The sequence below is a fragment of the Furipterus horrens genome, unplaced genomic scaffold, assembly GCF_987537825.1.
Source record: "Furipterus horrens unplaced genomic scaffold, mFurHor1.1.pri manual_scaffold_1, whole genome shotgun sequence".
NCBI lineage: Eukaryota > Metazoa > Chordata > Mammalia > Chiroptera > Furipteridae > Furipterus > Furipterus horrens.
In genome coordinates, this window is record NW_028327171.1 from 172788374 (window position 1) to 172802727 (window position 14354).

The 14354-nt window shown below is 39.1% G+C and overlaps 1 protein-coding gene across 3 annotated transcripts in view; it reads right to left on the reverse strand.

Moving 5' to 3' along the window:
• Nucleotides 1–14354, reverse strand: part of TTN (titin) — a 269733-nt gene that overhangs the window by 187220 nt on the left and 68159 nt on the right. For 2 of the 3 annotated variants that reach the window (XM_090281173.1, XM_090281165.1), the window contains exons 45-46: nucleotides 13781–14059; nucleotides 11349–11912 (exon numbers count right to left, since the gene is read on the reverse strand). In XM_090281173.1, the coding sequence (XP_090137299.1) occupies nucleotides 11349–11912; nucleotides 13781–14059 (843 nt within the window). Of the gene's footprint in view, nucleotides 1–81; nucleotides 361–1146; nucleotides 1429–1547; nucleotides 1827–2913; nucleotides 3196–3426; nucleotides 3706–3951; nucleotides 4240–4341; nucleotides 4621–4732; nucleotides 5012–5127; nucleotides 5407–5506; nucleotides 5789–5927; nucleotides 6207–6323; nucleotides 6612–6742; nucleotides 7022–7122; nucleotides 7402–7509; nucleotides 7789–7883; nucleotides 8166–8257; nucleotides 8537–8649; nucleotides 8938–9055; nucleotides 9335–9433; nucleotides 9713–10163; nucleotides 10443–10542; nucleotides 10825–11348; nucleotides 11913–13780; nucleotides 14060–14354 lie in introns of all 3 variants that reach the window. The other variant, XM_090281190.1, reaches the window with a different exon arrangement.

The following is a 14354-nucleotide window of genomic DNA, read 5'->3' on the forward strand; positions in this document are numbered from 1 at the left end:
GAAAGAATAAAGGATATTCGAGAGAAGAAAACTTTTGAAAGAAACATTGCATAGCAATGAGAGGACTATATTGGAACTAACCTGAAACCTCAACCACAGCTGTGCAGCTGCTTTTTCCAACATTGTTTTGAACCTGGAAAGTGTATGTGCCTGCATCTTGCATTTCAACCGAGAGAATCTTTAAGGAAGAGATTTTGTTGTAGAAGCTAAATTTGTGTTTTCGGCTGCTAGTCAACAGCTTTCCATCCTTGTACCATTCAACTGAGAGTTCAGGAGTGCCAGCCACCTTACACTCCAGAGTGCACGTTTCTCCTGCAGTCACTGTCATTGGTCCTGCCTTCTCAACAATGACTGCAGGCTCTGAAATAAAATCCGATAGTCATCTGTCAAAGTCTGTTACCTTTACTATACCTCTATTATCTTTATTACATCTCTACTATAAAATTTACTAAGATTGTTTATTCCAATGGGATGCTTCCGTTAGGGTTTTCTCTCTTGACTTAAAACGTGATTTCATAAGTACATATTGTCATGAAATTATGGAAGCTAGTATTAAGAAATAAATATATTTTTGCACTAGTTGACTTCCAGAACAATTCAGAAAATGTACATTAGACTATGTATATTGATTTTCACTTGACTTTGAGAGCAAAGGCTACATGTTATTTTTAATTACTTGGTATTTTTGCTGTACCTTTCAGGTACAAAAGATAATTTTTTGGAAGTTGTTATTCAAATAATAAAAAATTGAAGTTTAATATGCCCAACGATGAAAGTGGCAAGTTTTCCTATCAAATGGTGATCTTTGCAATTCTTGTCAGCTTTAACAACTAGTACTTTGGAAACAAAATGTTATGCTGGGCTCCTATTTTTTTTTTTCCACATGTAACAAAAGATAGTCATCATTACCTCTGCTAATCCATCGAGAAAAGCAGTGAGCAAACAGTAAAATGGATGGATAATTTTTGTTAGAATCACAGAGTTTTGGGAGATTTATTAGATTCCCTAAACCTTTCAAACAGATGAGAGTGGATATAGTTCTAGAAGGAATTATGAGAAGGAGGTTCTGCCACTAACTCTTAGTAGCTCATCTCAGCATTCAGCACAAATTTCTAACAGGGGACTATTGTACCATATTGTACCAACCTAAAACAGTCAATGTGGCCATGTTCTCCCTCATTCCACCATCATTCTTGATTTGGCAGATATACTTCCCAGCATTAGCTGGTTCTGCTTTTGCAAACTGTAGAGTTGCAACATTTTCCACAAATGTAATTCTGATGTTTTCACTTTCTCTAATCACTTCATCCTTCTCTTTAAGCCACTGGACAGAAATAGGCTGGATGCCTTCTATAGATGCTTGTAACTCAGCGGGCTCCCCTGCGACAACGGTGAGGCTGTTCAGTTTGGAAACAAACTTTGGTGGTTCTGAACATGGAAAGATGGATGGAGATTGTTGAAAAGATTGTCCAGATAATGGAACAGAGAAAGAAATAAGCATTTTGAACATTCCTGCCATTTCTGCCATGAGCAGGAAATATGCTTACCTTTTAATTTTACAGTACAAATGCAAGTATCACTTCCCACTTCATTCTGTGCTTTGCAGTGGTATTCACCAATGTCTGAAGTTTCGACATTGAGAATGTGAATACTTGCATGGAAGTTTTTGGATGAAATCTTGTATTTCTTGCTACTTCGCAGTTGCCGCTTGTCTTTGTACCACACCACCTCAAATGGTGGTGTTCCCGAAAGTTCACACTCAAGACTAACTTCAGTATTTTTAAGGGTTTCTACTACAGGAGGGAAGCTGCTAAAAACAGGTGGTTCTGTAAAAAAACAAGAGTTTCTTATGAACTGGGCTATTCAATTTCATAGAATATTTTTGTTGCTTTGTTTTTAAATTGGAAGAAAGAGTCAAGATACTATAATGGGGAAGTGGTGTTAAGTGTTATCACTTTAGAGTTGAGGAATAATAACAGCTTCAGAGAGGACATTAGCCATTACCAATCACTCAACTTCGTTGGCAGAGAACCCTGGCTTGACTCTAACTGTCCTTACTGAGCATTTCAACATTCTGTCTACTTCACCTTACTTATTTATCTTGGACTATAAAGATTGATGCACCAATTGTAAAAATCAAAACAAAAGAGAAAAAAACCAACCAAACAAAGCCAAAATCCCCAGGATATTAATTAATATGATTTACATGAGGTATGGAGTCCTGACTTCAGGAATAAATCTTTTGTATATGCTCTACAACCGAGACACCTGGAAGTCATTACATCTGTGATCTAAGTCTTCTACTTTGACAGATGGTTATTGCATTAATTGCCTCTCAACACGACAAACTTGGACTTTGTGATAAAAATATTGGGACATAGCAGTAGAAAATACTAGTATTATTTGCACCAAAGTAGAGTGATATAATTTTTAAAAAATAGAAACTCATTCCTGAAAACAAAAATATAATTGATATGTTTTAAATGTAAAGTTAAAACCCATATTTCTTGCACCTTATTTACATGTAATAAATGTTCCTTGTTGTTAGTGATAAATGTTATAGTGAGGATAATATATTTTTAAATTGATTGAAGGAAAAATTAAATTTATAAATGCCTATTTTGTTTTTGTTTCATTCATGTTTTTGAAACATGAAATTTGAACTGCCTGGCTAATGTGTTGAGGTGATCAGAATTATGGTATTGGGATAACAAGAAAAATATCTCAGAATGATTGGCTACATGTAAGCAAATCATAAGAAATAACATCTAAAAAGGAAAATAATACCAATTTGGGAAAATATTCTATGAGCTCAAATGGAAGCTAAAAAGACAGTAAAGGAATAAAGAACTACGATACCCAGAGGTAAAGAAGGTATGTTTTTGGTAATGAATGGGAGAAAGAGATCTCTACCTTTTACTATAACCTTGGAACTGCAGCTAGTGCTGCCAGCAGGATTCTGAGCCTCACAAATGAAGTCCCCACCATCCTCAGTACCAAGACTGTTCATTTGCATGACGGCCACTGAGTCAATGAAACTCATTCTGTATTTGTCACTGGCTGAGAGTGCATGTTCATTTCTGTACCACACAACTCGGATTTCTGGCGATCCAGTTATCTTGCATTCAAGTCGTGCCGAGTCACCTGCTTTCACTATTTTGGATGCCTCTAATTTCTTTACAAACTTTGGTGGTTCTATAGAGTGAAGGAAAGAAGAGATTATGAGGGAACAGATACAAATAACAAAAGCTCAATCAAGTGGTAAGTAGAACAGAGGAAAAGCATATGACCAATGCCTGGCAGATACAGTACACCATGTGAAAAAGAAGGGTGCTCTCTTGATTAGGTAGAAGCACTATGACAGATCACAGAAAGGACCAGAGCCACAGGTGAGACAGAAACATAAAAACAACCAAACCTGCACACCTGTCACAAGCAACATTGTAGTACAAGAGTCGCTACCAACATCATTGGTAACTTGGCAAGAATATTGCCCTGTCTTGGAAGCATCCACTGAGTAGAGATTTAAGAAGCTGGTTGACCCTTCCAAGCCAATGAAACACTTAGGTCCAGAGACAAGTTCCACATCATCCTTAAACCACTTTATTTTAAATGGTGGTGTTCCTTTTAGTACTGCTTTAAATTCCACTGTAGAATCAGGTATGGCTTGTTGTCGCTCAGGTTTCACTAGGAAGCTTGGTGGTTCTATAGATTTTTAAGAGAAAGAGATTGAATTAAATTCCTGTGGTTAAATTATTTTGGCAGTTTTATGGACACATAAGAATACATTATGAAAAAGAGGTAATGATCGAATATTTCTTGAACTCAATAAATACATATCTAAAGAAACAGAATTATCGAGACTTTTAGCTCTAAAGGATACAAGGTAAGAGTGATACACTTTAAAGGCAATTACAAAGAAGACTCAAGAAGAGGTAAAGAAATTCTAACCTTTCACAGTTAAGATGCCACTGCATGCATTATCCCCTGCTACATTTGAGACCCTGCACGTGTAATTCGCAGTATCTTCTAATTCCAGATTATTAGCTTCCAGTGCCACAGTGTTCTCGTGACAGATGAGTCTGTATTTAGCACTTGGAGATATTTCTTTTCCATCCTTAAACCACTGAGCACTAATAGGAAGTGAGCCAGAAACCTTGCACTCCATATGAATGGAAGAGCCCAGAACTTTATCCATTTTGGTTAATTTTTTGGTGAACGATGGAGGAATATTTTGATCTGTCCAATGCAAACAGCAAAACACACCCATTAATATATTGCCATTTGTTTACAAAGGACATAATATAAATAACAGAGGCTGACTGGAGCCAAGGTACAAACCTAGTACTCTCAGGTAGGCATCACAGCTACTGCTTCCAAAGTCATTTTCCACCTTGAAAGTGTACTGACCGCTGTCTTCCTTCATTACTGACTGAATCCTAAAACTGGCCACGTTATTCTCAAAACTCATTGAAAAATATCTACTGGGCACAATTTGTTTCCCATCTTTAAGCCATTTCACTTTGAGTTCTGGTGTTCCAGCCACAACACACTCCAAGGTCACTGGGTCTTTCTCAGTAACATCAACAGATTTAGCTTTCTCTAGGATTTGGGCAGGCTCTGTAGTAAGAATTAAAATGTGGATGAGTTGCATTGACAAGTTCACTAGAAAGAAGACATGTTTATGAAATGGTCTTCACAGACTAACTCTGAAAGGGAACAGCTTACAAACCTTGTACTAAAAGGAAAGCGTAACATCTCTCAACTCCTGACTCATTCTTGGCTTGACATATGTATCTCCCACTGTGTCCATTATCCACAGCTCTGATTTGAAGTGTGGCCACATTGTTCACAAATGAAATATGAACATTATCCTCTTCGTCAAGAATCTGATCATCCTTTAGCCAGGTTACAGAGATAGGAGGAGAGCCTGCCACAGTGCTCTGAAAGGTGGCAGAACTTTTCAAAACGCTAGTGACGTTTTCTATCTTCTTAGTGAACGATGGTGGTTCTGTGATTAGTGTGAAAAGAAGAGGTATAATTGAACTTCTACCCATAATCATAAAGTTAAAGAGCGTTACAGAACTTTTCTTTGGCAGCCTCTTTGCATGTGTATGACTAACTGACCTTTCAGGGAGACTCGGGCATTGCAAGAGCAGCTGCCGCCTTCATTGGAGACAATGCACTGGTATTCGCCAGTGTCTAAAGGGTCACACTTGGTTATATGGAGATTAAACACTGACACTCTGTGAGTCAAGGTGTATTTTTTTCCACTTCGTATTTCTTTGTTGTTCTTTAGCCAAGCGACTTCAAACGGAGATGTTCCCTTAACTTCACACTCCAGCTCCACGTCACAATCTTTCACTACTTCCATGGGCTTCAACTCCCTGATAAAGGTGGGAGGTTCTACAGATTCAAAAGGAAAACAGAGACTAGCTTACTCGAGGGAAGCCCAAAAGCCCAGCCAGCAGCACAGCCAAAATGGAAAGCAGATCCAGGAACGAACCTTTCACTTTTAATTCAATGCTGCAGCTTGCCGTGCCTGCGTCATTACGAGCCTCACAGATGTAAGTCCCACTATTTTCTACCCTGGCACCAGAAATTTGGAAAGTGGCTAAGCCATCAATGAAGGAAATGCCATATTTTTCAATGGCTGCTATTTCATTCCCGTCCAGATACCAAGAAACTCTGATTTCAGGAGTGCCAGTTATTTGGCATTCAAATGTTGTAGATTGTCCATTCCTCAGCACTAATACTGGGCTGGGCTTCTTAATGAATTGAGGAGGTTCTAAAGATGGAGAGAAAAGTGTGATGTTGAACATTTTTAAAACAGAGGCCAATAAGTAAACTGATTTCTAAAGCTCCTACCCTCCCCCCACAAGAAAATCTAGACAAGCAAGAAAAGTGCAGAGATGTAGAGACCAGACCTTTTACAAAGAGAGTGGCCTTGCTGGTTGCTATGCCAACGTCGTTGCTTAGTTGGCAAATGTAGGTCCCAGAATGGGCAGCTTTGGCTGAAAAGAGCTCTAGGACAGTGGAGGTGTCATCCTTCCAAACCGAGTGAGCTGCTCCCGAGTGCAACTCCTTGTTATCTTTAAACCACTTAATTGTCATGGGGGTAGTGCCACCCACAAGAGCCTTTAATTGAACTCTTGTGTTGGGATTGACATCTTGAGACTGTGGTTCTTCCACGAAGTAAGGGGGTTCTGAGGTAAAAGAAAAGGAAGCAAAGGGAGAAAGGAATGCTCATTTTAGAACTGAGCCATAAAGGTAAGAATTGAGACAGCAATAAGTTCTTGATAGGTAGAGATGAAATTGCCAACCTTTGACTGTCAGATGGCCACTGCACTGGTTGTGTCCTGCCTTATTAGTGGCAGAACAAGTGTATGTCCCACTGTCTGTACTTTCCAGGTGCCTGATTTCCAAGAAGGCAGTATTGTCATGGAAAGAGAATTTGTATTTTTCACTAGCTGAGATTTCCTGGTCGTCTTTAAACCATTGGATACTTATGGGATGTGACCCAGCCACTATACATTCTAAGTCAATAAAGGACCCTTTAATGCTGTCCATTTTCTTCAGCTTTTTGGTAAATGAGGGAGGTATGATAAGATCTATGCAATGAAAAAACAACAACAAAAAAACCTTGTTAGGTCACTCCACCAATTTATAGTTTCTCTAAAATTATAAAAGATGAAAGAGCATAGAAATGCCCAGTTCCTCTCCGTAGAAAAGCAATACCAACCTAATACATTAATGCTAGCCTTGCAGCTGCTTCTCCCAACATCATTTTGGACCTCAAAAGTATATTCTCCACTATCTTTCTTTTCTGTGGAAATAATCTTCAGTATAGAGACTGTGTCAGTGACACTGATTTTATATTTTTGGCCCAGGGTCAGTTCTTGTCCATCTTTAAACCATTTGGCTGTAATCTCCTTAGTCCCTGAAAATTTAACCTGCAAAGTGGCTGGGTCTCCTTGGGTGACATCTATAGAGACAGCCTCCTCAGTGATGGTTGCAGGTTCTGTAGAAAACAAAGGGACAGGTGTGGGTTGTAAATTGCTCTACTGAAAGGCTCACATCTGCACACTGTCCTGAAACCCATGGAAGACTTCCTGAACCAACCTTTTACTGAGAGTAAGGCAGAACATCGTTGTATTCCTGCATCGTTTTTGGCCTGACAAACATATTTCCCATCATGCTTGACTTCGATGCCACTGAGGTAGAGACTGGTTACGTTGTTCTCAAAGGTCATTCTTATATTATCGTCTTCAGTGACTTCATCGTTGTCTTTTAACCAGGTCACTGTGATTGGCAAGGAGCCTTTCAGAGTGGCCTGGAAGGCAGCTGTGCCTCCTCTAAGGGAGCTGGTGCTCTCAATCTTCTTTACAAAGGTTGGTGGTTCTAATAGAAGAATGAATTCTCAATCAGTACTGGCTCTATAGAAACACTGGCTTAAAAAATGAGTTGACTCTTCAGAAGAGCTGGTCCATCATTTGAACCAACACTGACCTCTTAAAGTCACCCTGGCACTGCAGGTGCTGCTGCCCACATCGTTGGTCACCCGACACTCATATTCCCCGGCATCTGCAGCTACAAACTTGAGGATCTGCAGGCTTGCCAGCTGATCCTGAATAAAGGTTTTATACTTTCTACCGCTTCGCAGTGTCGTGTTGTCTTTGAACCAAGTGATCTCAAAGGGAGGTGTGCCTGCCACCTCAGCCAGCAACATGACATCATACTCCTTCAACACTTCAACTGACTTAAATTCTTTGGTAAAGCAAGGTGGCTCTATAGTAGAAAAGGAATTAGGTGGAGTTAATGGGGCAGAAATCTGTGCTGTGGATCACAATTTTGGTAACATAAGAGGCAATGTGAACACAAACCTTTGACTATTAAAACGCTACCACAGTGGTCACTGCCAGCCTCGTTTTGGGCCTCACACATATATTCACCACTGTCTTCGATTGCAACATCTGTAAGCCTTAGAACCGCAGTGGACTCCACAAAAGACATTTTGTGTTTGCTGCTCTCCTTAATTTCTCTATCGTTCACAAACCACGTGATTTTAATTGGAGGGGTACCAGTGACTTTGCAGGCTAGCTGGGTGGCATCTCCTTTCTTTAAGAGTTGTGATGTCTCTAACTTTTCCACAAATGTGGCAGGTTCTATGGAAGGAAAGAAGTTATTAAGAAATGTGAGAAAGAGGAAAGAACTTAGAACAATGACAGCACAAAGATATCCAGAAAACACTGCAAACCTTTTACAAATAAGTTTGCGCTGCACTCCATGCCTCCAGCGACGTTGCTGACTTTGCAAGTATATGTGCCTGAATCAGAGGTTTTTACTGGATAGAGTTCCAGGGAAGTTTCTAAAGCTTCTTTGGTAATATAGCAGCTTCCACCAGAAGCCAGCTCTTTGTCACCCTTAAACCATCTGATTGTGAGAGGAATAGACCCTTGGAAGGTGCTCTTCAGGCAGACAGCTGAGCCAGGCAGAACATCCTTTGATGCAGGTTTAGTTATAAAATGGGGTGGTTCTAAAGAAGAGGTATAAGAAAGAATTTCAAAGAGTTAAGAGGCGTGACCTGAGGGAAGAGGTCTTAATTTGAACATTGTGTACAGTGAGAATGAAATGCAGTGTCCATCCAACCTTGCACAATTAGGGCTCCGCTGCTGTCCTTGCTTCCCACGGAATTTGTGGCTCGACAGGTGAAATTCCCTGCATCATTCATGTCTATTTTGCTTATCTCCAAAGAGGCCGTGCCTTCCACGAATGCTATTCTGTATCTGTCGGAAGAAGCTACTTCTTTCCCATCCTTAAACCAGGACACCCTCATTGGGAGGGAGCCAGCGATTTTGCAGTCCAGCCTGCAGGTACCACTAACAACACTATCCACGTTGCGTAGGGGTTTGGTAAAAAATGGAGCAATGTCTCGATCTGTTCATGGCATAAGAAGAAGAAGAAAGATCAATATGGAAAAGTTCTCGTGATTTTATTTTTGACTGTTCATTGGTTTTCAAAGGAATATGGAGCACAGATTTCCAGAGATACTAACCTAATACAGTGAATGTTGTCTCGCAGGAGCTGCTGCCCACTTCATTGGAAATTTCAAATGTGTATTGGCCACTATCGTGCAGTTCAGCTGAATAAAATTTGAGTTGGGCAACATTGTTTTTAAAACTTATTCGATACTTTTTACTGGCAACCAAAGGTCTCCCATCTTTGTACCATTTGGGCTTGAGTTCTGGGGTGCCTGTGACTGTGTACTCCAGTGTGGCGGGGTCCCCTGCTGTCACCTGGATCAGTTCTGCTTTCTCAACAATTTTGGCAGGTTCTAAAATGGTATTAAATAGTTAGAATACCAAGATGTGTATTAAGGTTTCATTGTTAAGTGGAAATATTGATTCAAAGTTTAAAATGTTCCTACACGAACCTTTAACTATTAATTCCCCAACAGATGTTTGGCTTCCAGCTTCATTTTCAGCCAGGCATGTGTACTTGCCACCCCAACCGATCTGAACGTCGGGGATTATCAAGGCCGCGACTCCATTGGAAAAGCTCATTTTGACTTTTCCATCTTCTTTAATGATCTCTTGACCTTTCATCCACATGACAGAAATGGGTTCTGACCCTCTCACAGCAGCTTGTAAGGTAACTGTTTGTCCTGCTAGTGCAGAAAAGTCATCTACTTTCTTTACAAAAGTTGGTGGTTCTAGTGAAAGAAAGACAGTGTACAAAACTTATCAATTTCCAAACACTTTTAACACAGTACATATTTAAGTGTTTTATCTAGATTACATTTATCTTGCCCAATACTGCTATCCCATAGTGCTGGTTGGTTAAAAGAAGAAATAAAATTTAAGAAGAATGACAATTCTGTCTAAGAGAAAGTAGCATAGAAGACACGTGGTTACCCATCGACAAAATGGTCTTTCATAAAATTTACTTTTGTTATCAGAGTAAATATTTTCACTGATCTTGGGATTAACACTGGGTAAAGGTCACCGACATTGCCCCCCAAGGTCCCAGGTCAAACCAAAGGCAAATGCTATATATTTTGAAAGGTTAGGAGAAGAAGAAGGGAAAACACCAGTTTTCCTTCCGTAGCTAAGAAAGCTATTTGCGCAATTTGTTAAAGAGATACCAGTTTTTCAAAAACTAACCTTTTAACAAGTGTGTTGCACTGCAGCCACACTTCCCGACTTCATTAGCAACAACACATTCATATTCACCAACGTCAGCACTATTAAAAGAAAAGATCTCCAGACACACAAGAGACTTCTGAGAAAACAACCTGTACTTTTTACTACTTCGAATTTGCTTCTTATCTTTGAACCAGCTAATTTCAAATGGTCCCGTGCCTGAGATTTCACACTGAAGGAGGGCATTTGTTCCTCTCACTATGTCTGCAGGCTCAAGAGTTTTGATGAAAGAAGGTGGTTCTACAAAAGCATGAAAGCATTGTGTAAGTCATATGTCATGAGCAAGGAAAAAGAAAATCTTTTCTCAGGCAAACAAAGGACTGTAAGTGAGTAAACAAACCTTTGATAACTATTTCAGCACTGCAGCTGTCATTGCCAACGTCATTCACTGCTTCACACGAGTAACTCCCACTGTCTTCAACTTTTACATTGGTAATATCAAGTACAGCTTCCGAATTGACAAAAGACATTCGGATTGTGTTACTCTCATTAAGTTCTTTGTTATTTTTAAACCAAGTAACTTGGATCACAGGTGAGCCTTTCAGCTTGCAGTGGAGGCGTGCTGACTCGCCCGGGAGCATTAAATATGAGGGATCCACCTTCTTCACAAAGGCTGGTGGCTCTATGTGAAGTTAGCAAGAAAAGAGAGTGGAAAACATGTCTGAAGCATAAACTCCATAGAAGATAAGCAGACATGTACAACAAAAAGACACAACACACATAAAATATCAGTGTGAAATTTTTGAAAAGGCTGTGATGCTTTCAATAGCTTTCCATGTTTTTATGATTTTAAAATACTTACCCAGTTTCTTAATTAACAAACAAACAAAGAAACAAACACACCAAACCTAAAACAAGGAGACTCTACTTACACAAAGAGGATTCCCTAGACACTTGAAGTTTTTAGAAGAAATTTTAAGCAAGTTTTGTTAATGGCTGATACTTTTAAAAGAACAAAAGTAAGTGGATTCTAAAGAAGATTGATAAAATAAAATCAAACAATGACAGGATTTCCCCAAACCAAAAGGTTTGCTTGGATGGAAATTTGTTAATAAGAAAATGTACTGACTACATTGTTTGTCAACGATTTTTATACTAACGCATCCTTTCACAGAAGGAAGTGAAAAATATTCACACATTTCTTACCTCTGATTGTTACTATTGCTGAAGAGGAGCTGCTTCCAGCCTCATTTGAAGCTGTACAAACATACATTCCTGAATCTTTTAGTTTAGCAAGAGGGATCTCAAGAGATGCTATTTTATCTTCAAAAGAGATCTTATAATCTTTCCCAGGTGGAAGTTTTTGCCCATCTTTATGCCACGTCACTGTGACTTTTCTGTCTTCATCTACTTGGCATTCAAGGTGGATCTTCTTATTGATAGCTGATTGCACAGGCTCTAATTCTTTAATGAAATGTGGTTTGTCGATTATGATCAACTCAGCTTGGCAGATGTCAGCCCCAAACTTGTTAGAAGCCTTACAAGAGTAAACTCCTCTATCTTGAATTGTAAGATTTGAGAGTTCTAAACTGTGCTTGTTTTCTGCATCTGAAATCTTGTGGTTAGGTGAAGGTGACAGCGTGGCCCCATCTTTCTGCCAAATGGTTTCAATCACTGGAGTCCCTGTCACTGTGCAGAGGAACTTGGCTGTCTTACCCACAAAGGTTGTAACGGACTTAGGTCTGGAGAAGAATGTTGGTGGATATGCCTCTGCAAAGAAATTTATTCAGCATTATATTTTGTCCCCGCCAAAGCACTTGCTGTAATTACATATTCAAAGTAAGAAAAAAAAAGATGTTTTTAGATAGACATGAGACAGGAAACATTATTTAAAATAAGGTAAGGTATTAATAAGATAAAAATATTTGTCAAAGAAAAGAGATGAGAGTGCTCTTTGTAGAAGAGAAAGACAGTATTTTTAATGCCTCTATCAAAGAAAAAACCAAATGTCCCTTTATTTAGCAACATTAACTTACTATTGCTAGAGCTGACCATTTTGTAGCTGATTAATTGTATGAATTACTTGATAAGCAATTTAGCCGATACTTTAATTCTGGCTAATTAGAAGACCATATAAGGAAGATAAAAAATATACTTGACTTTTTTGAAGAGTAGAGATATTAAGTGGTAAAAAGTTTGAGTAGTTTTGTAAAGTCACTCTAACCCTCATGTCAACCACCAGCAAATCCTTAAATAGCTCAACTTTGAAAGCAATCCCTAAGTCATTTCAAACTTGTAAAAACATGTATAGTGGTAATTTCCCATTTCCATTCTGCATTTTGAAGGAAGCTTTTAGGAACCTCTCTTTCTAGTCTTTAAAAAATCATCTTCCTTCCTCTTTCTTCTTATTTGAAGCTTGGGTATTAGTCCTATTACTCAACTGGCCTAATTTAGATAAAGAAATTTACCAAGTGTCATTAAGATTAAAGCCATGCATGTGGCCACATGGAAACTCTTTGGTCAAAAAGTAACAACCACTGGTTGGGTCGCCATGGGTGGTAATTTCAGATTTTCAGATAGGTAAAGAAGTTGTAGAAAAAGGAAGCTACAGGAAACTCTGACTTTTTGCCTCCCCCCTTCATGTTCTCACTGAAAAAGAAGACCAAGGGTCAGTCTCTCCCTGACATTAGTTCATGGCTTCTCTCAACAACATGAACCATTGCTCCCCTGACTCTAAACCATAGTCTTTCCCTTGGTGGGGATGGGGTGGGGTGGGGAGGGGGAGAGTGAGAGAGAGAGAGAGAGAGAGAGAGAGAGAGAGAGAGAGAGAGAGAGAGAGAGAAGAGAGAGAGAGAGAGAGAGAAAGAGAGAGAGAGAGAGAGCGCGAAGGAAAGAGCTACTAAGTTTCTTTCCTTTTTATTTAAAGTTATTTTCTAATGAGGGAATTCAAACACTTGATGAGTGTTAACTACTCATGTCGTCCTGTGTGTCAATTAAGATATTGGGAATAGAATATTTGTGTAATTAGTCTTATTTTTAAATTAGGAATAAAGCCTAGAGCAAGAATCCTAGTTTATAGTCCTGTATTAGCTCCGTGTCTCACACTAGAATTTGTTTAGTTTTAGTCTTATGCTCTGGAATTTCTCAGTTTGTAATTCTGTTCTTAACTGGTTAACTGGACTCAAATTATTAAGTGCACTGGGATATCATATATTTTTTAGTGTCACTAAAAATTTTGGTGGTCCTGACATTTTTATATTAAGGGCCAAGCCATTTGCAGTTCTCCAAGATCTATCTACCGAGTTAGTCATTTAAAAGAGAGAAAGAGAGAGAGAAAGCAGCAAAACAACAACAAAAAAAACCCTCAAAACCAAACTTTCAGGAGTCGCTGCTCATTGATTCCTTAACATTTTTCTTTAAAATAATAAATTATTTTTATTTTTTTCTTTAGCTTTTGTGAGAAATATGACTAAATAATGAGGTCCTGCAGTACCTAGCCACCATGTTACCACGTTTACCATGTTGGCTGTTTGTCTCTCCAATTGGTAGAACAAGCACTTCTTGCACCTGCATGAAAAGCAAATTAGGCAACAATATGAAATGAGCTGATAACATCTGATTCAGCGTTTGGCATTTACCTGTCACGGTTAGTGTGGCTGTACAGCTCACACTGCCATACTCATTGGATGCTTTGCAGGTGTACTCGCCACAGTCTACAACTTGGGTTCTCAGGATTTCCAGGCTGGAGACATAATTTGAAGATCGAATAGAACACTTGTCACTCTCATAAATTTCTCGGCCAGCTTTGAACCACTGGAATCGAACATTGGGGGCACTTTGGATCTCACAGGTGAACTTGGCTAGGTGGCCCAAGGCCACTTCAAGGGGCTCGATTCTCCTCTTAATCACGGGGGCAGCTGCAAAGGGAAGGAGAGTCCATTAGCATGCCTCCTTATCAGGTACACCGCATTTTCCTTTTCTTTCTAATTTGTGTTTCTGTTAAGTAAAAACAGTCAAAATTGGTGAGACAGATTGTATCAGTTTAAGACAAGTGACTGGAAAATGCGGAAGATCATTGAAGGCAAAAGAAACAATATGTAGCTTTAAACATATTCAATCATTACTTTGCAGTGAATTGTGAAAAAAATTACTAAATGTGATGGTACTGGCTTACATGCATAACAACATGATATACTCTTTAAATATACCATG